The sequence below is a fragment of the Camarhynchus parvulus genome, chromosome 14 (genome assembly GCF_901933205.1).
Source record: "Camarhynchus parvulus chromosome 14, STF_HiC, whole genome shotgun sequence".
Lineage (NCBI taxonomy): Eukaryota > Metazoa > Chordata > Aves > Passeriformes > Thraupidae > Camarhynchus > Camarhynchus parvulus.
Window position 1 is genome coordinate 6826862 of NC_044584.1, and position 24906 is coordinate 6851767.

The 24906-nt window shown below is 57.1% G+C and overlaps 2 protein-coding genes across 2 annotated transcripts in view; one reads left to right on the plus strand and one right to left on the minus strand.

The window, feature by feature from the left end:
* The window catches only part of RNF216 (ring finger protein 216), a 76198-nt gene extending 66271 nt beyond the window's left edge, over positions 1-9927 (plus strand). Inside the window, 2 exon segments of the mRNA XM_030958013.1 lie at positions 5987-6056; positions 6536-9927. Of these exon segments, the coding sequence (XP_030813873.1) occupies positions 5987-6056; positions 6536-6855 (390 nt within the window). The 3' untranslated portion in view covers positions 6856-9927.
* A 1252-nt stretch (positions 9928-11179) lies between these two features.
* Positions 11180-22228, minus strand: FSCN1 (fascin actin-bundling protein 1). Its single transcript, XM_030958005.1, has 5 exons — positions 21324-22228; positions 14594-14750; positions 14011-14132; positions 13602-13769; positions 11180-13510 (listed from the first exon to the last, which is right to left on the minus strand). Exons 1-5 carry the CDS (start codon positions 22144-22146, stop codon positions 13308-13310), a joined length of 1473 nt encoding a protein of 490 aa, XP_030813865.1. The 5' UTR covers positions 22147-22228; the 3' UTR covers positions 11180-13307.
* Positions 22229-24906: the final 2678 nt, after the last annotated feature.

The following is a 24906-nucleotide window of genomic DNA, read 5'->3' on the forward strand; positions in this document are numbered from 1 at the left end:
TCTGTCCTTTGCCAGGGATAACGTCCATCCAAGGCATGGCTTTGAAAGATCTGGTTTGAGTCTAAATCCCTATTATTTACAGCAAAATTCAGGTTTCTTTAAAATAGGGAACCTTTGTTCTTTTCCAAATGTTTAATGTTTTCCCAGTCTGAAACAATTCTTGTGAAAGTATAAGTAAACCTATTCATTAGCTTGGGTTAAAAACAAATTAAAGGCAGTCCTCTAGGAATGGCAGCATCTGTTAGTCTTTGTCTCAAATGATCTTGAGAGAGTAAAGCAGAGGCTTCAAAATTTCCCATAATTAAAGGTTAGTTAAAATTTTGTCCCTAAGCTGTAATCAGGCTGGAGTCTGATTTAAAAGTATCAGTGCAATATTTGCTGGCTCTGAGACAGGCTGCAGTCCTGCTGTGGTGAGCAGCTTCCAGGGGGGCAGGCAGGAATTGTTTAATCCCTGCATTTCTTCTGGAGCTCACTGGTGCCCTGCACCCCTGTAGGAGGTGCCAGGAGCCCTTCCCAGGGAGCTGCTTGGCCAAAAGTCCTCGTGTCCCCCAATCCATGCGGGCTCTGCTCTGCAGGAGAGGCTGATGCAACATTGCCAGAGGCAAAGCTCAGGAGGGAGCAGTGGGAATAAAGCTGTTAGAAAGCATCCAGGGGAGAGATGGTGCAGGGCCTTGAGGGGAAGCTGTCTGAGGAGTGGTTGAGGCTGTTTGGTTTGTTCAGCTGAGGGGAGATTGATTGGGGGCTGCAGCTCCAATTTCTGCTCCCTGTGAGCAGGAACAGGACCCAAGGGAATGGCTGGAGCTGTGTCAGGGAGGTTTAGGTTGGCTATCAAGAGAAGGTTCTGCCCCCAGAGGGTGCTGGGGCACTGGAGAGGCTCCCCAGGGAATGGTCACAGCCCCAAGGCTGCCACAGCTCCAGGAGTGTTTGGATAACACCAGGCACAGGGGGGATTGTTGGGTCCTGTGCAGAGCCACAAGCTGGACTTGATGATCTTTGTGGATTCCTCTTAACTCAGGACACTTTAGGGTTCTACAAATTGGCTCTGGGATGCAGGGGCTGTGTTTGCCCTGATTTCTAAATATCTGTAGCAAACCTAAGGCTGCTTGTGTGCATTTCATCCAGTTTTTACAAATCCTGGGATGCAATGGGATTAATGCATTCTGGTAAACCAGGTTCTGCTCTCCAAACGTATTATTTTGAATTTAATACTCATCTTTGGGCTCTCAGTAATATTGCACAGAGGCTTTTTTTTTTTGCTTTAAAGTTTTAAGATGTTTTCAGTAAACTCTTAAAACCCTCCCAAAGGCCCATCGTTAAAGTTCAAAGCAGAAGACTAATCATCATGAGGTGTTTGCAATTATCCCCCCTTCTGGTGTTATAAAAAGATGATGTTGAGAGAAGACTCTGTAAAACTTCAAATGCATCAAGGAAATGCATGAAGTGCACAGTGCTGCCTTTAGGATTTGGAAGCGAGGAGGGGGGAAGCTCCCCTAAATTTAGGATGTGGAGTTTGTGGTGGGTTTGGGGGTTTTTTTAACTGCTATTAAATGCCTCAATCATAAGCATATGGTTCATCCAGGGGAATTCACACAAAGATATGGAATGCCTGTTGCTAAAATAACTCTACATTTCTTGAACTCCAGCTTGGTCCCCATGCTGGCCCCCCTTTTCCTGCAGCACTGCGGATGCCCTGTTCCAGTTACAGCACAGGCTGCTTTTATCCCTGCTTCCTGCTGCATGGAGGAGCACCCAGAGACAACCCAGGCCTGTTCTTGCTCAGCCTCTCTGCAGCTGATCTGGGAATGATTTGAAACAAAACCCCTCAGTCCTTTGGAAACCTCCGTCGTGAAAAATCATTTCAAGTTTATTAGGAACGGCTGCGGCCACACGTACGTGGAAAAAAGAAAGCAGTAAAGAGGCAGAAAGGGGGAGGCAGTGGTGCTGAAGCACTTTCTAAAATAGGGGAGGAGTTGCAGAGCCCAGAAATAGGCACCAGGACTCTTGTTTTCCCTCTTTTCAGGAGGCGGCAGCCGCTTCCCGGTGACACTTAATAATTAAAGATAACGAGAAGCGCAGGAGATAAAAACAGAGCTTTCAAAAGCTCCCTGGCTGGCACTTTTGTTCTGGGCAGAGGAGGTTTTATTTGGGGGGAGGTTGTCTCTGTGTGACTTGCTGAGCTTTTATCTCCTTTGCTGCTGTATTTTCTCATTCCCAAGGGCAGTTTGTTTCTCCAGCAGCTCTGTCTGCTTGTGGCAGGGCCCTGTGTGGATGCTGGGTGAGGCTCCTGTGCAGCAGCATTGTTGGATCAGGCCTCCCTGCCATGAAAAGGTGCCTCTCTTAGCAACCCAGCCCTGCTCCTCGCTAATCCATCCACAGACCGAGCCCTCCTCCGTGATTGGCTCCGTGCTCGCTGCATTCCCTGGATTCAATGGCAGAGGGCTGAAAGGAAAAAGCTTCCTCCATGCCATGCTGAGAGCCTTTCCCAGGTGGGGGATGGCAAGGGCAGGCTCCCACACTGGCCAGGGATCAGATTTGTTTTCCTTGGCTACAGCATGGGATGCACAGAGCATCCCACTGCTGGGTCTGGGATAAAGCTTGGTGCTGTTTTGTCACTTGAAAACACAGCTCCTGCTAATGACCATGTCTGCTTTCTGCAGATTAAAAGGGTGAATGCATCTCAGAAATCCTTTGCATTTTCCTCTTGGCCACCTCCCTTCTCCCGTGATGCAGCAGAGTGTGGGGAAGGGCCACGTTGTAGCCTTGCCCTGCATTTCCTCTGGGGCAGAAAAGCCAAGTTACATCTTTGCTCACAAAAACTGCCCAGTGCTGAGACACCACCCCCCTCCCCAGGGTTGGGAGGTTGCTTTTTTCCTTTTTTCTTCTTTTTTTTTTTTTTTTTGTCTTGCTGTAGGCAAGGCAGCTGACAGGAAGATGACTGTTAACTTGACAAGATAAATGCCTTCAATCCACACAGCCTGTGAACAGGCCATTAAAATTATAATCTAATCCTTTATTAGGGGACTTGAACCCGCTCAGGGAAATGGACACAAGAAGCTTTTGAAATCTTTCTGCAGCCTCCACCCCATGTGATGTTAAAGGTTTCTCACCACAAAACCAGCCATAAGTGTGCTAATGAAATCTTAATTTTCGGTGTGGGTGCTTTACCCCTTGATGAATCTGTCATCTTTCTAATTACTGTGGTATTAAAAAACAGCCTTTGCTTCCAAAGAATTAGAAGTGTTTTGCAAGATTCACTAAAATAGCACCAGGACTTGTTTGTTAGTTGTTTTTTTTTTTTTAATTCTGACCTACACAATATGTATTAGGCAGAGCTTGTGGCATCAGCTTTCTTTCAGAACATCCTAAAATTATCTTGCTGTTTACATATCATCAATTCTTTTGTTCCATCTGGGATGTGTATCTTTCCTAAATACTGCAGGTATTGAACAGTGCTGTGTATTCATCACTTGCCAAATTTAATGTCAGCCTCTTAATGTGCCGTGGATTTTTTTTTTTTTGTTCTTGTGATATTAATGGATACCAGTCTTTCAGAAATACTGGGGCAAAAAAAAAAATCCCAAGCTAAGTCTTGGTATGTGAGATTAAGTGTAAGCACTTCTTAACCTTCCAGTGGGAAAATACACTTTTATCAGCAGAGAAGCAACAGGGCTGATAAGTTCTGTTCTTGGAGATGGGGTTTGTTGTGGCTCTGCTGTGATTTGTGGTTTCAGAACTCGTCAGGGACTCGTCATCCTGATCCTGGCAGGTTTTTGCACCCAGGGTGTGCTGTGAGCTCTGTCCCTCTTGAAACCCCCGAGGGGCTGGAGCTGAGGGGGGGTCTGTGGCTGGGGGGCTCTGGGGTCAGTTTGGAGGTCTGGCAGATGGGTTTGCTGTTCCCAGGAGCTCTGGGAGCTGCAGTAATTGAATCCAGCAGCACCTTGGGCCAGTGCAGCTGGCTCCAGCCCCGGGGCAGATGGATGTGTCCAGCCCATCACAGGGAGGTCAGCTGCAGTTTAAACTGGGAGGCTGGAGCAGCCCTGCCTGCAGAAGGGTCTGGGAAAGTTGGTTTTGTGTCCAATTTTGTGCAGGACTGACCAGAGCTGCAGCATCAGGGGTGGTGACAGGAAGGGGAAGCACCACTTCACAGGATTAACCATAGATTTTTGTTGGAAAGGACTTTAAAGCTCATCTTCCTCCACCTCCTTCCATGGGCAGGGACACCTCCCACTGTCCCAGGTTGCTCCAAGTCCTGTCCAACCTGGCCTTGGACACTTCCAGGGATCCAGGGGCAGCCACAGCTGCTCTGGGCAGCTGTGCCAGGGCCTGCCCACCCTGCCAGGGAAGAGTTTACTCTGTAATCACTGACTTAGGCTAAAGTAAAAGCATTTTGTTAAGTTAAAGAGTACATTTCTGGCCTTTAAGGTAAGGATTATCCTTTGTGTGAGAAAAGAAGATACTGGGTGATCTTGCTCAGCTGAGCTTAAAATATATTTCTTGTCACATAAAACTTCAGGTGCATCTTCTCCAGTAATAAAATGGGAGTGGTGGCTGTGTCCATTTTCAACAGCATTGCAAAATATAGTCTGAGAAGGAAAACAAAAAAATCAAGTCTTAAAGCTTGAAACCAAGCTTTGAGAGTGCTGCTGGGGCAGCTAAAGAGCAGGGGGTGTTTGGCTGCCTGTGGAGCAAGCCCAGGTGGTTTTCCAGACAGGAAAATTGATATTTGGGGGGTAGTTAGGCATTCCATAAAGGCTCAGAAGAGCCATTCTTCAGCAGCTCTTGTGGAGATAGATAGGCTGTAATTAACAGCCCATGCAAGCAGCCTGAGTGGGAAAGAAAAAAAAAGAAAAAAAAAAGACATGTCCTGGAAAGTCTTAATTTTTAACCATCGACTCAGAGAATAATAAAAGGGAGGGAAGTATTGAGTTTTTGGCTTTCTGCACATTAAGATAACTTCAGTCTCCCAGGGAAACCTTATCTGGTGGTGGAGGAGGGGATTTCTCCACAAGCCTCCCAGGCTGTGCATGTGCAGGACTGTCAGCTGGGGACTGGGAAGCTTAAAATCATCTCTGTGTAGCTGCATGCACGAAGCATATTTTGGATTTAGTTCCAGAGCACTCTTCAAAATAAGGGATATTTTTCACATTAAGAGTGTTCAGGAAGAAATTTATGTGTTTTGGCAGTACTGAAATTAGGGTGACTAAAACAAGCAGAGTCTTGTGCTTTGTGGAGTCCTTGGGGCTCAGGGTTCCAAACACTGTCCTGGAGGTTTGACTGCTCTCCCTGAAATCTCCAGGTTTGGTTTCATCCCCACAGACATGCAGAAACTCACCTGAGGCTTCATTGCATCTCACTGATGCTCCTTTAAGTTAAGAGAGCTTAAGGTGGTGAGAGGCAGCAGGACAAATTCAATTTCTGGCTTGTTCTTGTCTTCCCAGTGAGCGGCAGCCCTGAATATTCTTGCTATAACCTCTAGACAGACATTAAAGAAACATATTTCGATTTATGCCCTTCTTAGAGTTACAGATAAGATCTAAATGGCACCATTTAGCTACTAGAGCCAGGATTTAAGTTGTGTTAATTCCAGCTGTTGGGCCAAAAACTCTACAAGTGCTAGGATAATGTAAATATTTAATAGACTATTGCCATTAAAAAGATTAACAGCTCTTCAGAGGGGTGGAGCTGGGTCGCTGTTCTCTGGTTTCCATCAAGTCAATGAATTTTAGTGCTGATCTCCCTGGAAAGCTGATCCAAGCAGCTTGGTCATACTCCATGGAGTGCAGGTTATTTGTGCTGCTGCAGTTCCCCCATCACAGCTTTGCTTTTGGGTAAATCTAGGCCAGCCCCAACAAGGACAATTCAGCCAAATTAATCTATTTTGGTTTTTCCTGTGAAAATGTGCTGAAAAGAAAAGCAGCATTGAGAGAACAGAAAGCTGCTGCAGCAGGAATTCTCCCACTGATTCTTGGTATTCCTTGATTTCCAGGAAGATGATGAGAAGATCATTCATGAGATTCAGAAGGAGGCTGAGGAGGAGCAAAGAAAGAAGAATGGGGGTAAGTCACTGTGGGATCAGACTGAGGATGGATGATGGGACAGCACAGAGTTCCCAGCTACTGATGGGTCCCTGGACCTGCACTGGGTTCTGTTCTCCTGGGAGCTGGTCTGTTTTTAAAGTGCTGCTGCCTGCAGACTTTTGCTGGGATTGTGAGCAAGATTTGTGTCCAGCTCTCATGTGGCACCAGTGTTGTGGATGTCTCTGCTTGGCAAAGTAGCTGAGGGGCATCAAAACCTCTGAGCTGTGATGTTGGGGGGCACAGGGGCTGCCCCACATCCCACAGCAGGAAACATTCCCCCTTTGTGGGGTGGTGTTGGTGAAAGGAACCGGGCTGGAGAGCTCATGGAGCTCTTCAGGGAGTGATGCTGTGCAATGTGCTTGGAATGGGGCTGCTGGTGGTGGTGGGGCCAGGAGCTGCTCTGTGGGGCCAGGAGCTGCTCTGTGGGGTCACAGCTCTTTGCTCTCCTCCCCGTGCAGAGAACAGCTTCAAGCGCATCGGCCCTCCCGTGGAGAAGCCCGTGGAGAAGATCCAGAGGATGGAGGCCATCCCCAGGCCGGTGCCTCAGAACTTCCACCAGCCCCGGATGCCCCCGTACCCCTTCGTGCACCCCCCGTTCCCCCTGCCCCCCGTGCGGCCCCTGTACAACAACATCCCCCTCAACATCGGCCCCATCCCCGCCCCCTACGTGCCCCCACTGCCCAACATGAGGGTGAACTTTGATTTCCCCCAGATCAACGTGCAGCTGGAGCACAACCTGCCTATGCACTTTGGGCCTCAGCCCCGGCACCGCTTCTGACCTGCCCCACAGCACTTGGCAGGGTCACCACAGGGCAAAGCCACCCCTTAATGTCACCCCCTCCCCACTCCAGCCCCTCTGGGGTCTAGCCAGCAGCCAGGGGTCTCAGTGTCCCTGTGCTGCATCCTCTCTAGGGCTTCTCCAAACCTTTGCAATCCAACATTTCAACCTGTGCTGCGACAGCGTTTGGTGCTACATTTCCCAGGGGTGGGGTTCCCTCCTGAGCTGGGCATCTCCAGATGTTTTGTTTTGACAAAGCCTGTTCAGGCAGCTGTTGGGAGGAAGAGTGAGGCTTTGTAGAACACAGGGATACAGCTGTTCCTTGGGGAATTTCCAGAAATCCTGCCTTCCTACTGGCCAGAGCAGCAAGGAGAGCCTTGGAGGAAGGGAGGAGACACTTGGCATCTGAGTGAGCATAAGAACTTCAGGAGTGAGGTGACAGGAGGCAGCTGCCCCAGCCTCCTGCCTGTGGTGAGGCTCAGGGCTGGGGTTCCTGTGTTCTCCAGCATCCCTGTATCCTGCTGCCACCTCCCAACAGAAATAAATTGTTCAAAAGCAAGTCAGTGTAGCATTTTTAGTGTGCCTCACTCTCCAAGCAGAGCGAGGGGCTGCAGCAGCTGCCCCACTGCTCAGGGCTTGGTAGGAAGCCCACAGCCATGTTCTGTTTGGGGGTGTTAGGAAGTGGCAGGAGATTTGGGCACCCAAATCTTTGGCTGGATTGAACTTGCCCCCTCTGAAGGGCTCAGTTTTCCCCCTAAAGGTGTGTGCCCCTCAGCTTCTGAAACGTGGCCTTTGCTTTGCTCTTCTCATCTGGCATCCCAAACCTCCCCCAGCTTCTGGCAGCAGTGCTCAGGCAGCTGTGGAACCACCTGGAGCCAAAGCTGTGCCCTTTATTGCAAAAACTGCCTGGGAGACACCCAGACAGACGTGTAGGCAGTGATGTGTCCTGTGGAAGGAAAATTGGGAATGTTCCCTGGAGCTGCCACGAGTTGGGAGCCCCTGTACCCAACCCCTCACAACCCAATGGGCAGCTGGGGCCTCATGCTGCAGGAAGCTGGCTGCTTCCACAGCACCAAATAACTCCTGAAAACGTGTGTGTCAGCTTAATTGGCTTTGGAAAAGTGTGTTAAAAGTTAAACCTGAGTATTGCTGGGCTTAGAAAGTGAGGGAAAAGCAAAACTTCCTTGTGAGAGGTGGGGGGTGCAGTGCTGGGCTGTGGGAGGAGGGTGGCACGAAGCCCTTTCTCCACATCCCTTGGCTGTGCTGCCTGGTACAGGCCCCATCTAGAAAAGAAAATGGTTGGAGTGGAAAAAACCCCTCTTCCCAGGAATGCTGGGCTGGCTTTTAGCAGCCCATTTGTGCTGTTGTTCTCGAAATGTTTTGTTCTGGCCTTCATCCTGTTCTGTCCTGCTGGGAACTCTCTGGGTGCACTTCCCCTCCTGTCATTCCCCCCTGTATTTCAGCATCCAGGTGTTTTGTGGGTTTCTTTGTTTATTTCAGGTAAAATTCCCTGTCTCCACCTCAGAGCTTCTGCCAAAGCCCCAGTGCAGCACTCCAGGAGCCCTTGGGTGTGCAGGGGGCACAGGGTGTCAGTGGGATGCTCCTGGACAGGGACCCGGCGCAGCATTTGGGGACTGTTCTCCCCAGGAAGGTGTCCCAGACTGGAGGATTTCCCTGCCTTTTGGAGCTGAGTGCTTTTCCCATTGCCTGTGGGTCAAACATTCCCTGTGGAGCTCTCTGGCTCCTCTGTGCTGTGGCCTCTCTAGCATTAATAACCAACTGCCATTCCCTTGCTGCTGGAATTTTCTATTTTGAATTCGTTTATTCCTGGCAGGGGTGTGGGGGCTGCTGGAGCTCTGTCACTTGTTACTCAGCTGGGCTTTGACCAGGTTTAAATCCTGCCTTGCACGACTGATTCCTGCAGCAGGCAGGAGCAGGAATCCTCTTGGGCTTGGGGAGGGGGAGCTTTGTCACAGCAGCTGCTGAGAAAACAGACCCAGGGCAGAAGAAGCAGTGGTGCCTTCCCTCATGCAAAGGAAATCCTGTTTGCTTAATAGCTGAGGTTTTATTGGCTCAAGGGATGGTTTGGATGAGCCCTCCAGGCTCTCCAAGGCATTTCTCCCTTCCTGGTGGGTGCAGGAAGGATCAGGCAGTGGCCCAAACTAAGGAGGACACAGGGTGGTCATCCAGCAAAAAATGGTGGTGCAGGGATGTGTGGGCATGGAGAGCTGAGCCTTGGCAGAGGGAAGTGTGGAGCAGAGGGGCTGGAGAGGTGGCACAGAGGTGGCACAGGGAGGTTGGTGGCTGTGATCCATTGGGGTCACTGCTGCCCTGGCACAGCTGCGGGGTCCTGGAGGATACAGAGGGAAGGGAAGGGAGGGTTCCCTGGGTCCCCTGCCAGAGCCAAGGGCTTCTTTGTGTCCAGGAGAGGATAAATCAGTGCCTGGTCTGTGGTGTGCGGGTACACCACACCCAGCACTGCCCCTCTCCCCAAGGAAACAGCCATTGCACCAAAAACCTGCAGCCCAGGCATGTGGCTGCTTCTCCCCTCTAACCCAGGAGATCTCAAGTTGTTTCTGAATCTGTGTTGATTTATTAAAAAAAAGGAGAGAAAAAGCCCAAAACTTACTGAGCCACCCAATCCAGCCTTGACCTGGTTTCCAACTCCTGCATCTCACTTTCCCTCTTGTCTCACAGTCTTTGGAATTGTTTAAAGGTTTTGAAGGCAATGGGGAGGTTGCTGTGCCCAGGCTGATCCCATTACAGGTACTTCTTACAGCTAAATTGCAGTGTCCCATTTACTTGCCTTAAAGGTGGAGAGAGAAACTTAGTATTTGCACTTAGCAAAACATTGTATTAAAAGAAAAAAAAAAGACCTGTAAAGATGTGCATGTTCTGCAACTTTGTATAACAATAGCTGAAAATAAATAGGTGGTTTATTTAAAAAAAAAAAGGAGAAAAAAACCAAAAAATATTTTTCTTTACATTCTGGTAGTAAACAGTTCTAATATTCTGTGTGTAAAAAGTTCCTGTATTATATTGTAATTTGAATTTTTGTAAATAAATTTGTGCACTCTGGCTTTTCACCTGTGTGCTTTTCTTACAGCCATGACCTTGTCCTCCCATCCTGCCTGTGCCATGGAAACTGCCCAGGTCAAAACCCCAGCTGACCCTCCTGGAACAGCTGAACCTGTTCCCTGTGCTCCCAAGGAAAAAGTGGATGGGATAGAAAATGGTTTCCAGTCACTCCTTTAAATGGAAACCAGGATGGGGGGAAGGCTGAGGGGATTTCCCCTCTTGCTGGAGTCTGGAGAATGATGGTAAATGCAGAATCCAGCCTTGAGGGGAAAAAAGGAAATGTGTGCTGGCAGCTGGGGAGAGGGGATGGGGGAGAGCCCAGCCCAGGTGGGCGCCCCCTGGCAGAGCCGCTCCCCTGGCTGGGGGTCACAGGCTGGTGTCACAGCCAGGTCTGGGCACACTCAGGTGTCACACTGAGGCCGAGTGTGGCCATCAGAGCTGCTCAGCATTTCCTGCAGTGCCCTGATTTCTCCCTGTTTGTGGTCAGGACTGCACATCCTTCCTTCCTTCCTTCCTTTGGCCCTTGCAGGGCTCACCCCCCCAATCTGATGGTAAAGGTCCCTCTGGGCAATGCCATCCCCCTGGGGTTTGTGCCTGGGGGGAGCTGGGCAGCCCCCCCATCCCAAACTTTGCTTTTTCCAATCAGCTTTACATTTTCCAAGGCAAACAGGAGCCCATGGGTGCCCGGCCAGGCTGTGGTGGTGAGGGAAGCTCTGGCTGCTCTCAGTGCAGGTGCTGTTGGTTGAGTTTCAGGGCAGCTTTCAGTTGTCCTGGGAGGAGCTGGAGGGCTCCTTTGGCTCCAGGATGTGAGTTGGGCTGGGCTCCCCTTCCCTCTTTAGTCCTTTAGCTTGTCTTTTTCCACATCCCTGAGTAAAGGAGGCTGATTGCTGACCCCCACCCAACCACGCACCCAAAGCCCCCATCCCAGAGCTCTTCCCTCCCATCTGGGCCATCCCATGGAGGTGAAACCCCTGAATCAAGAGGGGGCACAGCTTTCCTCCTGGTCCTGACCCACCCATGGGTCACCCATCCCCAGCTGTCCCTGGGCTCAGTGGCTTCAGGCTCTGAGCATCTCCAGAGGTGACCCAGCCTCTGGCTTTGGCTTTACACCTCTTTGGAGCCTCTTAGTCACCATTCCCTTCCCACCATCTCCTCTAGAACTCTCTAGAACCAGCTCAACTTGTCAGACAAAGGTTCCACTCCCCCAAATCTCCACACTCAGGCTCTTGCCAGCCCCAACAGACCACACACCAGGTTGAATCCGAATGCAGGTTTTATTTTTTAATTCATCTTTCTCCATTTGAAGCTATTTTTTTTTAAGTTATACAAATGGCACTTACAAAAAAATAATAATAATAAAAAAACCAAACAAACCCAAAACTTAAATTTTCAGAGTGAGATGTTTTCAGAGAGTCACGACACCCGATAAGAGGAGACAGGAGAGATGTTTGACCTAATGTCACACGGGAGAAGCCGGAGCAGGAATGACACAGGTGGGAGCGTGACGGGGATGGGGAGGAGGTGACACAGGGAGGGGGTGAAGGCCAGCGAGGGTGTGTGTCAAGTCACAGGGTCACACAGGGCTTCAAGACACTCGGTCCTTGGAGGGGCAGCGTGTCCCTGGGGGCCGGGGGGCGCGGGCAGCCCCTGGGCGTGAGCGCAGAGCCGAGGTAGAGTCCCAGCCAGGATCCCCTGCGCCCGCCAGGGACCCCAGCCCAGAGCTGTCCCCTGCCTGGGGACAGCCACTCGCTCTCCCAGCTGAATTTAGCACCAAGCTCCTGTGGAGGGGATCCCTCCTCATGGCTTTAAGGCTGACGAGCCCCTGCCTGGCCTCCGGCAGTAGGGACCGGCCCTGGTTTGGCACGGCAGCGATGCCGAGAGCACCCTTGGTGTGGGGTGGGACCAGCACTCCCCCCCTGCAGAGGGGGCCCACGCGGGAAAAGGCTCCTTGGTGTGTTTGTAGGGAGCAGAAACCGGCCCTGGGAAGGCCCCAAAGGATAAAGTGCCTTTCACCACCCTAAGGAACACGCAGCATCACCCTTACAGACAGCGTTAAACTCTAATGCAGACCTAGTACAGACAACAGCTGGTCACACAGTGCCATGGAGAGCATATATAAATAGAGACTAACAAAAATACTGTTTTGGTCTTTTTTTTTCTTTTTTTCCTTTTCCAGTAGGGTTGCAATTCATGAGAGCCCAGCCCAGGTGCCCTGGGGGTGGTGGGACCAGGAGCTGCCCCCTCGGGGTGCCCGCGGGAGCGGGCGCTTCCTAATTCAGCATTACGTGTTCAGTGATTCGCTTCACTGTTCCAGTATTTTATGAGAGAGAAAAAAACAACATCAAAGGTACTGAGCAAATATCACTGTGCAAAGTTTGCTAAGGAACTTTTCTATTCTGTAAACCAAAATCTGCAGTTTATGCTTCCAGCCACTGCCCCGGGGAGATGACGTTGGCCAGCCCGGCTCCTGCTGGGACCAAAGCCCACTGGGGATGGGCTGGATGAAGCCCCCACCCTGGCACGGGCTGGCTCTGTGTCCCCCACGCCCTCCCCTCCAGGCACAGCAGCAGGACCAGCCTCGGGGCAGGCTGGACCCACCATCAGGGTCTGGGATGCTCTTCCAGAGCCAGAAGCACAAGGAGGGGTGGAGGGACAGGAGCACGGGGCTCCGTGAGATGAAAGGCTTTCCAGTCAAGATCACCCTAAAGAATCATTTCCAGGTGTTTGGGGAGGGGCAGCTTGCTGGCCCTTCCACAGGGATGTGCTGGCACACGCCAGCCCCATCCCCAGGGATGCTGTGATATGTAAGGTCACCTCTTACAGCTCAGCTGGGGATGAACCTGCCTCACAATCCAGGAGGGGAGAGAAGCTGCTGGGACCAGCCAGCTGAGCCAGCTGAGCCCAGCACCATCTCTCCACCCCTGCCTGGAGCAGGGCAGGACAGGATGGATGCTCCAGGGGACACTGGCAGCACAGTCTGAGGCTGTGCCAGTGCTGATATGGCAGAAGCGAGCACAGAGGTGATCTTATTCCCTTTTTTTTAATTGAGGAGAGGAAAATCAACTACCTAAGGTGATGCTCAGGGCCAGGAGGGGGATACGGCCATTTCCAAGCCCAGCAAACCTGGAGGGAGGCAGGGATGGGGGAAAAGAGACAGACCCCTCTACAAAGCTATAGGCAGGCAGCCCCACCACTTTTCCAGTTCTTACAGGGATTTAGGGAGACCCACCTCCCACATAACGCACCAACTCTATGGCAGGAGGGAAGGGCAAGCCAGTCTGAAAATCCTGTTACAGAGAGGAGAAACAGAACCCGAAGGAAAAGAGGACAGGAAGGGAAAGAGAAGTTGGCAACGGGAGGTACCCTAAAGTGCATTAATACTCCCAGAGGGTGGAGGTGTCGATGGTGTCGGCCGATGCCTTGAGCACCCCGGCGTGGTCGCCCTTCAGGTATTTGCCATTGATTTTGATGGCCACTTTGTTATAGTCGCAGAACTCAAAAAAGAAGTCCACGGGGGTGTCGCTGCTGCTGGTGACGGACGACTCGTTCCCCACCATCCAGTACTTCCCAGTGGTATCTGCAGGAGAGGGGACACGGTGGCCTCATGAGCCACCACGGGGACCCCAAAGGCCACTGTCCCCCAGCCCTGGGCTACCCTGGGCACTCACCCTTGATGTTGTAGGCACCATCATTGAACTCCAGCTGGAAGACGTCGTAGGAGGAGCGGTTGGAGTCCAGCGTGCCGGTGACCTTGCGGCAGCCGATGAAGCCGTGCTCGCCGCGCAGCACGATGATGGGCCTGTTGATCAGCTTCATCACGAAATGCTCCGTCTCGCCTGCACCGAGGGGACACCGAGGGGCTGTGAGAGCAGCCGGGGGGGCACAGAGCCACAGCCCAGAGCTGGCAGGCAGCGGGGAGGAGCGAGGGCTGCGCCCTCACCCACCCCATCTCCCAGCACGTCAAACAGCCGCTAAGAGAATTTATTGCCTGAGCATCACCTGGAAGAAGTGCCTGGCACTGGGGGGGCTTTTTTCATCCCCTGCTGCCCCAGTGTGGGGTCCCCAAGGGTCCCTTACCTGCTGTCTCCATGGAGGCTGCCAGCTGCCCGTTCTTCTTTGCTGTCACGTACTTGCCGTTGGCAGCTTTCAGGGTGATGCGTTTGTCGCACCACTCGATGTCGAAGTAGCAGCTCGAGTTCCTGTGGGGCACAGAGGACAGTCAGGGGGTGGCATGGAGGGGGACCCTGCCACCGCCCCCCTGCTGGCTTGGAAAGGGCCACAGCTGGATCAGGAGAGCCTGCTTCGATCTGTTTGTGCAGGATGAGCTGTGTTGTGGTGGCCATCCCGCTGGGGAGCCCTCGCCCCGGGGGCAGGAGGCAGGCAGGCAGCCAAAGGCACTTCTGGGCTTTCCGCCTGGCTCTCAGGGTTGAACTGCAGGGCAAACATTTCGACAGCCCCAGCCGGCCAGGAAGGATTATGTGGCCCCAGGGACCTCCAGAGCATCGTGGGCGGCAAGTCCCGACCCATCCCTGGCTCTCCCAAAATGCACTGCCTCTGCTGGGAAGCGCTTGGGATGAGCACCCAAGCTGGAAAACCCCTTGAATTCCCCTGGGAGGTGCAGAGGGTGCTCTGAAGCCCAGGCAGGGCCCTGAGGACTCACTTTGTGGAGGCTGTGGACTGGATGCCCCCGTTGGAGGTGAGGGTCCAGTACTTCCCGGTGTAGGTGCGGAAGGCGCATTTCTTGGTGTCCTTGTTGATCTCCAGCTGGTAGGTCTCCTGGTCACCCTCCTCATCCTGGTTGGCTGAAAGGTCCATCCCTACAGACCAGAGACAGACGGAGTTGGGGGGTGGGACCAGCAGCTCCAGGTGCAGGGCAGCCCAGGAAACCCAACTGAGAGTGGCTCCTGCTTCCCGGGTGAGCTTTGCTGCCTCCCAAATCCCTCCCCTCTGCCATTTGGGGTTCAAATCCAGGTTTTCATTTGGTTATTTGGTGGGCAGCCATGAGCTTCCACTCCTGACCCAGCAGCTCCATCACAACGAAGCAGAGACCAGCGTAGATGTTTTATAAGGGAGGGGCTGCAGTTTTTCCCAAAGGTGACAGCCAGGTTTGTCAGCCCATTAGCAGAGGCCACTGCAGCACCCATGAATCCCAGCTCGTGGCATGTTTAAAGACCATGACAAGGTTTTTCATCCACAGTTGTCATATCCCACTGGGGCACTGAGGTGTGCAGGGACAGGAGGCTCAGGGAAGACCCAGGGCAGCCAAGCCTTTCCCTGACTCTCCAAAATCATCAGCACCAGCCAGCTCTGCAGCCAGGATGGCCCTTCCCTGTGCCCAAGGGGCCAGAGACAGCATTTCCATGCAGAGGAGGATGCAGCCGGTCCTGGGGCCACCAGCCACAGCCCTGGGCCACTGCCAGCCACGTGTGCATCCTCTGAGCCCCAGCAAACCTGCTTAGTCAGGGCTAGCAGGGCCAAAACTGCTCCAGAGCTCTCCAGCTTGGTGGATTTCAGCCTAAAAACACTTTGGGGATGAGAGCCACAAGCTGCAGCCAAAGCCAGTGGCTGAGCTCTGTGCTGGGGTGCAGAGCTCAGCCCCACTACTGAGCTCAGTGAAATGGGAGTTCAGTGGAGCTGGATGAATTCTCCAGAGCCAAACACACCTGCATCGCTCCCTGCTGCAAAGGGGTGCACAGGGTTGGAGGGCACATTCTGTCTAGTTCTGGTCCTCTCACTAAGGTAGACTTGGAGGTGCTGGAGCAAGTCCAGAGAAGGGAAATGGAGCTGGGGAAGGAGCACAAGTCTGATGAGGAGCAGCTGAGGGAGCTGGGGGCTCCTGTTCAGCCCCTCACAGCTCCATGATGCATCCCAGCTTCTGGGCTGCTGGGATTTCTGGTGCTGTGCACAGTCACTGCAAGGGCTCAGGGGCAGCAGTGGCCCCACTGCTCTGGGAAGCCACCAGGAGGTCCCACAGCTGCACCCAGCTGTGCTGCAGGCTCAGCTCCCTGGGGCTCCACATCACCTGTCTGTGTCTCTGTCCATGTCTCAAATCAGGCCCCATCCCAACACCCAGGAGCTTTGTATATCCATCACCCACCCTTCCCAAAGGGATCAGGCTTTGTTCCCAGAGGGATCAGACTTTGTTCCCAAAGGGATCAGGCTTTGAAGGCTCCACTTTTTTGGCCACAATCTTATCTCCCACATCCCAACTGGCCCACAGCTCCCACCTGCTCACAGCATCCCCCCTCTCACCAGGCACCCTCCAGCACCTTTTGCTGGAAGTGCTCAGTGTCAGGGTGGATGGGGTGTGGAACAGCCCAGTTTAGTGGGAGGTGTCCCTGCCCATGATCCCAACCCAGCCATTCTGTGATTCCAAGACTCTCCTGATGGACACACAGCCGCCCTGGTGCTTTGCTCCCCAGGGTATCTGGGCAAGGCAGGGGGCAGAGGGTGCTGGTGGCCACCAGCCCAGCCCCACTGGCCACGTCCTCAGCTCCCAGAGCCATCCCACAGTCGCCTCCTGCCAGCACTGCCGGGGGCTGAGCCGGCAGTTCTGGGAACATTTGGTTTTGATTTTGCATCCCCGGCTCCAGCCCCAATCCAGAGCTGTAAAACAGAGAGAGAGGGGCTCTGCAGGGGCTCACAGAGAGCCTGGGCTGTGGGGAGGTGCCCCTGGGGGACACAGCCCCTCCCTCGAGGCTGGCAGCACCCCTGGGCCCCCCAGACTGTGAGAGCTGTGGGTGCCTGTGGTTTGTGGGGGAGCAGGGACAGTGGTGCTTCCCCTCCCTGACTTTTCTGGGAAGAACTCCCTGACCTGCAGGGAGCAGGCTGGGCAGGGCCAGGGGATGCTGTGTGCCCCAGAGCAGGACTGGGAGTGCCAGGAGCCTCCAAACGCTGCTCCCTGCCCCCAGAGCCCCCTGGCATGGAGCACAGGGCACACACCAGCCTCCCCCACCTCTCTGCCTGCCCATTTTCCACACTCTCTGTGCTTTGGCTTTCCGCAGTGCCTGGAAGCAGCAGCAGCAGCAGGAGGGTCTCCCACAGCCCCCTCCCCAAAAGCAGCAGCTGGGGTTGGGTTACAGCGACTCAGCACAAAGGAATGCGCTGGGGCTGGGGCAGGAGGAGGCTCAGAGGGCTGGAGCTGGGCTGGAGCTGGGCTGGGGGCGCTGCACGGGCTGTGCGAGGCTGCAGGACCGTGGGGGCTCCCTCAGAGATGTCCCCGTGTCCCCGTGGGGAGGACAGGCTGTCCCCACAGCCACCCCCCCGCTGTGGCAGCCCAGGGCCGCTCCCTCTGCAATCACGGATTAATTAACGCTCTTGGTAAATTCGCAGTCTGGAGCTGGCGCTGCTCCTCCTGACCTTGAGGAAGCTGCTAATTACAGCTGGAGGCAGGAGAGGGGTGAGCACATGGGGGCTCTTGGGAGGGGGGGCAGGTACGGCTGCACACCCCGAAATTCCTGGTGAGGGATGTCCTCGGGCTCTGTGTGCAGCGGGGATCTTGGGGAGAACGCAGAGCTTGGAAGGTTGAAGCAGGTTGTCACCCCAGAGCTTCCTAATGCTGAGTCCCCGGGCTTGGGGCGCTCAGAGAGCAGCAAAGGGCTCCCCAAGCCCCCCAGGCTCGTGGGTTTGCAGGATTGGTGTGGAGCCCTCGCTGCTCTCCAGCCAGGAGTGTGGATGTAGCAGGAGCCCTGCGGCCGTCCCGAGGCAGGCACAAACCTCCCTGCCCCTCCTGCAGAGCCGGGATTCTCTCTCCAGAGGAGCAGAGCTTGTGGTAGCTCTGTTGACCTCCATCCACACCACGGGGCACTGCAGACCCAGCGTGGGCCATTCAGGGCAGGCAGAAAAGTTTCCCTCTGCGCTCAGCTCACACAGAATGTCCCCCGTGGGCTGTGCTGGGATGCTGCCGAGAGCCAGCGGGATGAGCTCCATGGGGAGGAGCCTTTCCCATCTCCAACTCTCCTTTCAAAAACCCCAGGGTTACAGCTGAGAACACCGAGCCCAGGATGCCTGGACGGCTCCACAACGCAGGGGCAGCACCCTGCAGAGCCCCCAGGGCAGGATTTCAGGGTGGGACAGGGATGCTGTGCCCGGCACAGGTCGGGGCTGGGCTCCCTGTGGGCTCCGGCACCTCCACGCAGCGCTGCACCCACACACGTGCTCAGAGCCTGCTCCTGCCCCTCCCTGCCCTTCAGCTGGGCTCACACTGCGCCCCTGCAGAAATCCAACAGGTTTTTGTCTAAATCCAACACCCTGGAGCACGGGGAGCCGGCAGCTCCTCTGCTGAGGGTGCAGCTCTGCTAAGGGGTCACGGGCAGGGGTGAAACATGAATTTCCTGAAAAACCCACCCCTCCTTCCCTGTGGATTTCCTGTGGCTTTGTGGTATCCCCCAAGTGTCAACAGGCCGCTTGGCATCATCTCCAGATGAAAATCTACATCCAAGCCTGCGTGCCCCCTGCCCTGGAGCCGCATCTTCCCGCCTTGCCGAGGCACGGAGATGAACTGGAGGGGGGAAAATCCGGCTCGGCCCATGCCGGGAGGGCTCCTGGCCCCGGGGCAGAGCTCCCCGCTGCCAGCACGGCACGTCCAGGCTCGCTCGCCCTCCTCCCCTTCCCAAGATCCCATTTCCTGGAATTCCTCACTGCCACCCTCTCCCCCATGGGTGTGGGGGGCAGGGGCACCCCTGGGCCGGGCAGGGGCACCTCGGGGAGGAGCAGGGCCGGCTCTGCCCCCGGGACCCCCGCGCCCACAAAGCGCCTTTGTTGCCGCAGCCGGGCGAGAAAGGAGCCATTGAGCGGGGGGAGGCTGCTCGGCCCCCTGGCCGCCGGCAGCTCCGCTCGCTTCGAGCTGCAAACGGGAGATGGGAGCTCTCGGGGAGCCCGGGGATCCTGCTGGGGCTGGGGGCAGGAGAGGGGGACCAGGGACACCCCCAGAGCCTGTTCCGGGGCAGAGGCAGGGCTGGCACCCATCCCCTGCTGCCCCGGGTGTTTGTGGGGTGGTCCCGGGGTGCAGGGGGTGCTGGCAATGCCCGGGGTGTTTGTGTGGTGGTCCCGGGGTGCAGGGGGTGCTGGCCATGCCCGGGACAGGGAGGAGATGCCAGGCCAGGAGCTGACCTGGCACTGGTGGGACAGCACCGTTCCAAAGCTGGATCCCAGCCAAGGGAACAGCAGAAGAGCCCCATGGACCCATCCCTGCTCCTCCCATGGGGCAGCCACTGCCATCCCCGTTCCCTCCTTGACTCCACACAGGAATAAGCTCCTTTTTCCCGCCAGGCTGTGCCGAGCTGCGGTCACTGCCGGCCCGCAGCCCGCATCCCCAGTGGCCATGGGAGCCTCTGCCAGCAGCTCGGCGCTTATCAGCCCGGCGGGGAAAGGGCTGTCTGGAACGGGCTTCCTCCCACCGCTGTTTCTGCTGCCTTCTCGGAACCTTTGGGACACAATGGGAGGAGGGTGAGCCCCACAAAGCGGCGGCTCCCAGCCTTCCACTGCCATCGGGAAGGATAAACCGGGTGGAAACGGCTGCTCCAGCCAAAAGGGACTGGAGCGAGGATGTGCAGCCCCAGCGCGGCCCTTCCCGCTGTATTTTGCTTGGAAAGGGGCCGGGCACAGCCCAGGGCCCTCTGTTGCTGGGGAGATTTGCTCTCCCCCTTCCCGCTCCCCCATCCCTTCCGAAGCAGACAAAGCCGGAGGGTCGGCCAGCAGCATTCCCACCATTCCCACCGCTCCATGGGGTCTCCGCCACCGCGGGTCCCCCACCGCCACCGCTCCGTGCCTCGCCTCTCCCCCCACATCTGGTTTCCCCATCTCTGGTGACAAAGGGCTGCAGCAGCCCTTCCCCCACGGCGCTGCGGCAGCTCCCGCCATCCTCCCGCCACCGCCATCCTTCCTGCTCTTCCCCAAATCCCCGCGCCTGGCAAAACAATCCCCGCTGCCCATCCTGGCAGAATTTATTATTCATTTCAACGGGTTACTTGGCAGGATTTGCCCTCGGACGAGAGCAAAGCATGGAGCTCCCCGCACGGAGCTGCCCAGGCACGGATCAGGGTTAAGCAGCAACCTTGAAATACAACATTTACACACCAAAAAAAAATCCCCCGCTGTTCTTGCAGGCTTTGCTGCGTGCTCGCACCCATCCCACGCCCGGCGTGTGCCGGCCTGACCTGGCGCGGCCCGATGAGCCCCGGGGCACCCAGGGCACACACCGGGACCCCCAGGCACACACCGGGACCCCCGGCACACACCGGGACCCCCGAGCAGTGCAGAGCGGGACCCCCCATTTTCCAGCAGCAGCCCTGGCTCGGGGCTGCGATGCCCGGTGGGCACTCATGGGCGGCCCGGGCAGCTCCGGTTGTGAGCGGGTCCCCAGGGCGGGTGGGTGGCACCCGAGGCGGGCGGGTGGCACCGTGACCCCTCCGATGGGATGGGGGCTGCGGGTGCGGAGGGACGGCGGCCTTTTTGCGGGGGGATGCGGGATGCAGGAGTTTCGGCAAACCCTTTATGTAACGCTGCTTCCCAGCCCCACACCTATGCGGTCTCCAGCCCCCCTTGGGGACAACCAGAGCCCCCCGAGGGGACCCGCAGCCTCCCTGATCCGCCGGGCACACGGCTCAGCCGTGCTCGGGGAGGGGGAGGCTGCCGGAGGCTTTGTTGGGCGAACAATGAGCGCCAAAGGAAGGAAGGCGAGGGATACAGCCCTGCCTCCTTCACGGCGAGGGAAGGCTCCATCCACACCCTGCCAGCCCCCTCCCTGTCCATCCCTGCACCCCAAGGCAGGCCCCTCGCCGCCCCTGCCCCCCCCCCGGCCCTGCGGGGGCGATGCTGCGGGGATGGGGGTGCCGCAGGGATGGGGGTGCCGGGCAGGCGACGATGGAGGTGCCGCAGGGACGGGGGTGCCGCAGGGATGGGGGCCCCGGGCAGGCGATGCTGGAGGGATGCGAGAGGGGGAAGGGGAAGGGATGTGGGAGGGATGCGGGGGGATCGTGATGGGGTTTGGGGAGGGACCGCGGGCAGCCGTGCTGAGGGGTGCAGGGGGTTCCCGGGGGGAGATGGTGGCTGCAGGGGAGGGGTGTGAGAAGGGGCTTGAGCCGGAGGAAGACGCCTGTGGGATGGCAGCAGAGGAAGGCAGCGGATGTTGGGGGCCGGGGGGGCTGTGCTGCGAGGGGAGCACTCCGAGGTGGCGACTCTGAGGGGATGCAGGGCAAGCGATGCCGGAGGGATGCAAAGCGCTGCTCGGGGCGGGCGATGCCCGATGGATGCCGGTGCCGGAGGGATGCACGGGGCTGCTCGCGGCGGGAGATTCCCGAGGGATGCAGGAGCGCTCCCCGAGGCGGCCACAGCCCTGGGACAGCCGAGGCGTCCCGTTCCCCCCACCCGCAGCCCCCATCCCCTCGTACCTTGCCGGGTGGAGACATTCCTATCGTTGCCGGCTCTCAGCACGACCTGCGGGCAGCTCTGCTCCAGGGCGAAGAGCTCGTCCTTGCCCACCTTGGCGCTCTTGCCCGCCTTGAGGGTGCCGCTGGGCCCCGAGGGGGCCAGGTAGCGGCCCTCCCCGTCTCGGAAGGCCACCTTTCCGCAGCGGAATTCCAGCGTGAAGGCGGTGCCGGGCTCGGCGGCGGGGACCAGGCGGCCGTCGCTGCGGAGCAGGCGGTGGTCGCAGCTCTGCAGGCTGTACCGCTGATCCACGAACAGGAGGGTGATGAGCGCATCCACGCCCCAGGGCACGTCGCGGTCCACGGCCAGCTCGTCGCGCCGGGGCCCCAGGTGCGCGTAGCGCTTGCGGGCCAGGCTGTAGAGGTTGGCCTGGGGGTGCATGGCCAGGTGGACGCTCCACTTCTCGGCGGCGGAGACGGCGGGGGCGAAGCAGGAGAGGCGGTCCTCGGTGCCGCCGAAGAAGCGGCGGTGGGGCTCGGACTGCAGCGACCACCGCCCGTCGCCGTGGGCCAGCACCAGGAACCGGCAGTCGGGGCCCGGCTCCTCGCTGTCGCAGCTCACCCGCCCGTCCTTGTCGGCCGCCAGGTACCGGCCCAGGTGGCTCTTGAGCAGCACGGCGCTGGAGTCCTCCCCGTCCTGCTCCAGCGTCCAGATCTGCTTCTTCTTCATGCTGGCGGCCGAGGCGTTCACCTTGAAGCCGAACGCCTCCGCCGTCAGGTATCGGTTGCTGCAGTTGATCAGCCCGAACTGGATCTGCACCGGCTCCGCCGTCCCGTTCGCCGTCATCCTGCTCCCGCCGCCGACCGACACCGAGCGACCGACACCGAGCGAACGACACCGAGAGCCACCGCCGCGCCCGCCCCGACGCCGCCGCCTTTATAGCGCCGGGCGCGGCGCCGCCTCCCGCACCCCCCGCCCGCTGCCGGGGCCGCCCCGCCGCGACCCCCGCCCGCCCCCCGCACCGCCCGGGGCCCCGGGCACGGCCCGACCCCGCCAGGAGCAGCGGAGCCCCCGAGAGCCGCAGGACACCGTCCCCGCCTCCCCCTGCGTGCAGAGCCCCTGCCCTGTGCGACAAAACCCCCATGGATCGCGGGGTCCTCCCACGCTGCAGGACCCCCAGTGTTTGTTCCATGCAGTTCAGGAGCCTCCTTGAGCTGTGGGACAGCACCAGTGCGTGGCAAGAGCCCTCCCTGCATTTCGGGAATCCCACACAATGCCGGTCCTCACCTCATGGCAAGACTGCCCCAAGCATGGCAAGAGCCCCCTTGAAGTGTAAAATCTCCCCATAAACTGGAAGACCCCAAGATCTTTCTCTGCATTTCAGGAGCATCCATGAATTGCAGGATCTCCTCCTCCAGCACAAGTTCAGCATGGAAAGGCCCCTCCAGGAAGGGGCCCATTGAATTGAAGGACCCCCAAACACACATAGCAAGACCCCCACTGTAAAACAAGACCCCTCCTTGAACTGCAGGGCCCCACACATTGCAGGACCCCTAAGCATTGCAGGACCCTCCCCATAATGAGAACACCCCTTGCACTGCACAACGCCCACTTGAACTGCAAGTCTCTGTCCTGCACTGCAAGAATCCCTCTGATTGCACATCCCCATCCCACTCCAATGCATTGTGAGACCCCCCTGCTCCCCTCTGTCCCTCCTGGGCTGCTGGCCATGTCCCAAGGCTGTGGGGCAGATGGGGAGCAGGGTGACGGGTGCTGTGGCCTCCTGCCATCTCTGAGCCATCCCAGCACCCTGTGCCAGGCACCACTGAGGCTGGAGCACCCTGGCCCTGGGGAGCTGAACTGCCACAGCAAATCCAGTAGACAAACAGTGGCACAATGATCTGGTGGCACATCCAGCAGGGCTGACCTGGAGATGGGAAGAATCCAGCCTGGGGAGGGCTGTCTGTGCACCTGGGGTACATTTCTTGTGTCTCTGACAGGGACACAAAGCAGTAAGTGGGAGCACAGCTGCAGGGGTTGATTTGAAGCTGGCTCAGGTACAGCCCTGCACTTACAGGGGGGAGCTGGCTGGAGGGATGTGCAGAACCAGAAAACCAGAGAAAGAGGGAAGATGGCAAGGACAGATGGGGTGGTTTTCAGCTGGATCAGGGAGCTGAACTGCCTGTCCCAGATGAAGCAGGACAAGTGAAGGGCACAACATTGCCAGCTCAGGGCTGGCACAAAGAATTGCCCCAGGCTCACCCATCCCAGGCAGGATGGCATCCATCCCACCCCACCTGCCAAGGCCCTTCAGGCTCCGCTGGTTCTGCACTGGCTGTACTGGTTGGAGCCACTGCTCCACCCCAGGCCAGCCTTGCCCGGGGGTCACTGGCACAACCCCTCCAGGGCAAACCTGCCAGGCTGGGATGGGGTTTGTGTTCCTGGAAGTCTTGGCCAGACCTGCTCTGTGCTCATCCTTGCTGCCCAGCCCTGCAAGTCCAGACAGACCGTTGCCAAGCAGAGCCAAGCCCACAGCCTCTTGTCTGGGCTGGAAACAAGTCCCCTCCGAGCTGCAGTGAGGCACATCCATGTTTGCCCAGCAAATCCCTTTTGCTGCTCTGGCTCCAAGCCCCCCTGCATTAAGAGCTGGCCGTGAGGCTGAGCAGCTGCCCAGACCCACAGCTGCTGGGCTCTGCCTTCCCCGGCCGCCACGGGCAGATGGTGATGAGGCCAGGGAAGAAACAGCTTTTCTCCTCAAAAAAAAAAAAAAAAAGGCAATTATGCAGAGAAAGAAAAACCCACCCTGTTTTCTCCCCACCGCCCAGCACTGTGGCATGGATGGGTGACACTGGTGGATGGTGGCACTGTGTGGATGGATGGCACTGCCTGGCTCAGCAGATTGGGTCCCTCCAGAGCAGCACCCACCCTGCCTGTACCCACCCTGCCTGACCCATCCTGCCTGTACCCATCCTGCCTGTACCCACCCTGCCTGTACCCACCCTGCCTGACCCATCCTGCCTGTACCCATCCTGCCTGTACCCACCCTGCCTGCACCCATCCTGCCTGTACCCACCCTGCCTGTACCCACCCTGCCTGTACCCACCCTGCCTGTACCCACCCTGCCTGCACCCACCCTGCCTGTACCCACCCTGCCTGACCCATCCTGCCTGCACCCACCCTGTCTGACCCACCCTGTCTGACCCACCCTGCCTGCACCCACCCTGTCTGACCCACCCTGTCTGACCCACCCTGCCTGCACCCACCCTGCCTGTACCATCCTGCCTGCACCCACCCTGCCTGTACCCATCCTGCCTGTACCACCCTGCCTGCACCCACCCTGCCTGCACCCATCCTGCCTGTACCATCCTGCCTGTACCACCCTGCCTGTACCCATCCTGCCTGCACCCACCCTGCCTGTACCACCCTGCCTGCACTGCCTGCTCCGGGGGCTGGGAGAGCCCTAAACACGGTCTGAACCCCCCCACATGTGGCTGTGGTGCCAAAGGGTGCCCAGTGCCCCCTGACCTGGGGGTGCAGCAGCCACAGCCCCTGTCCCGAGGGCATCCACGCCTGCTGGAGCGGCAGGAAAGGCTCTGGGTTTCCCTC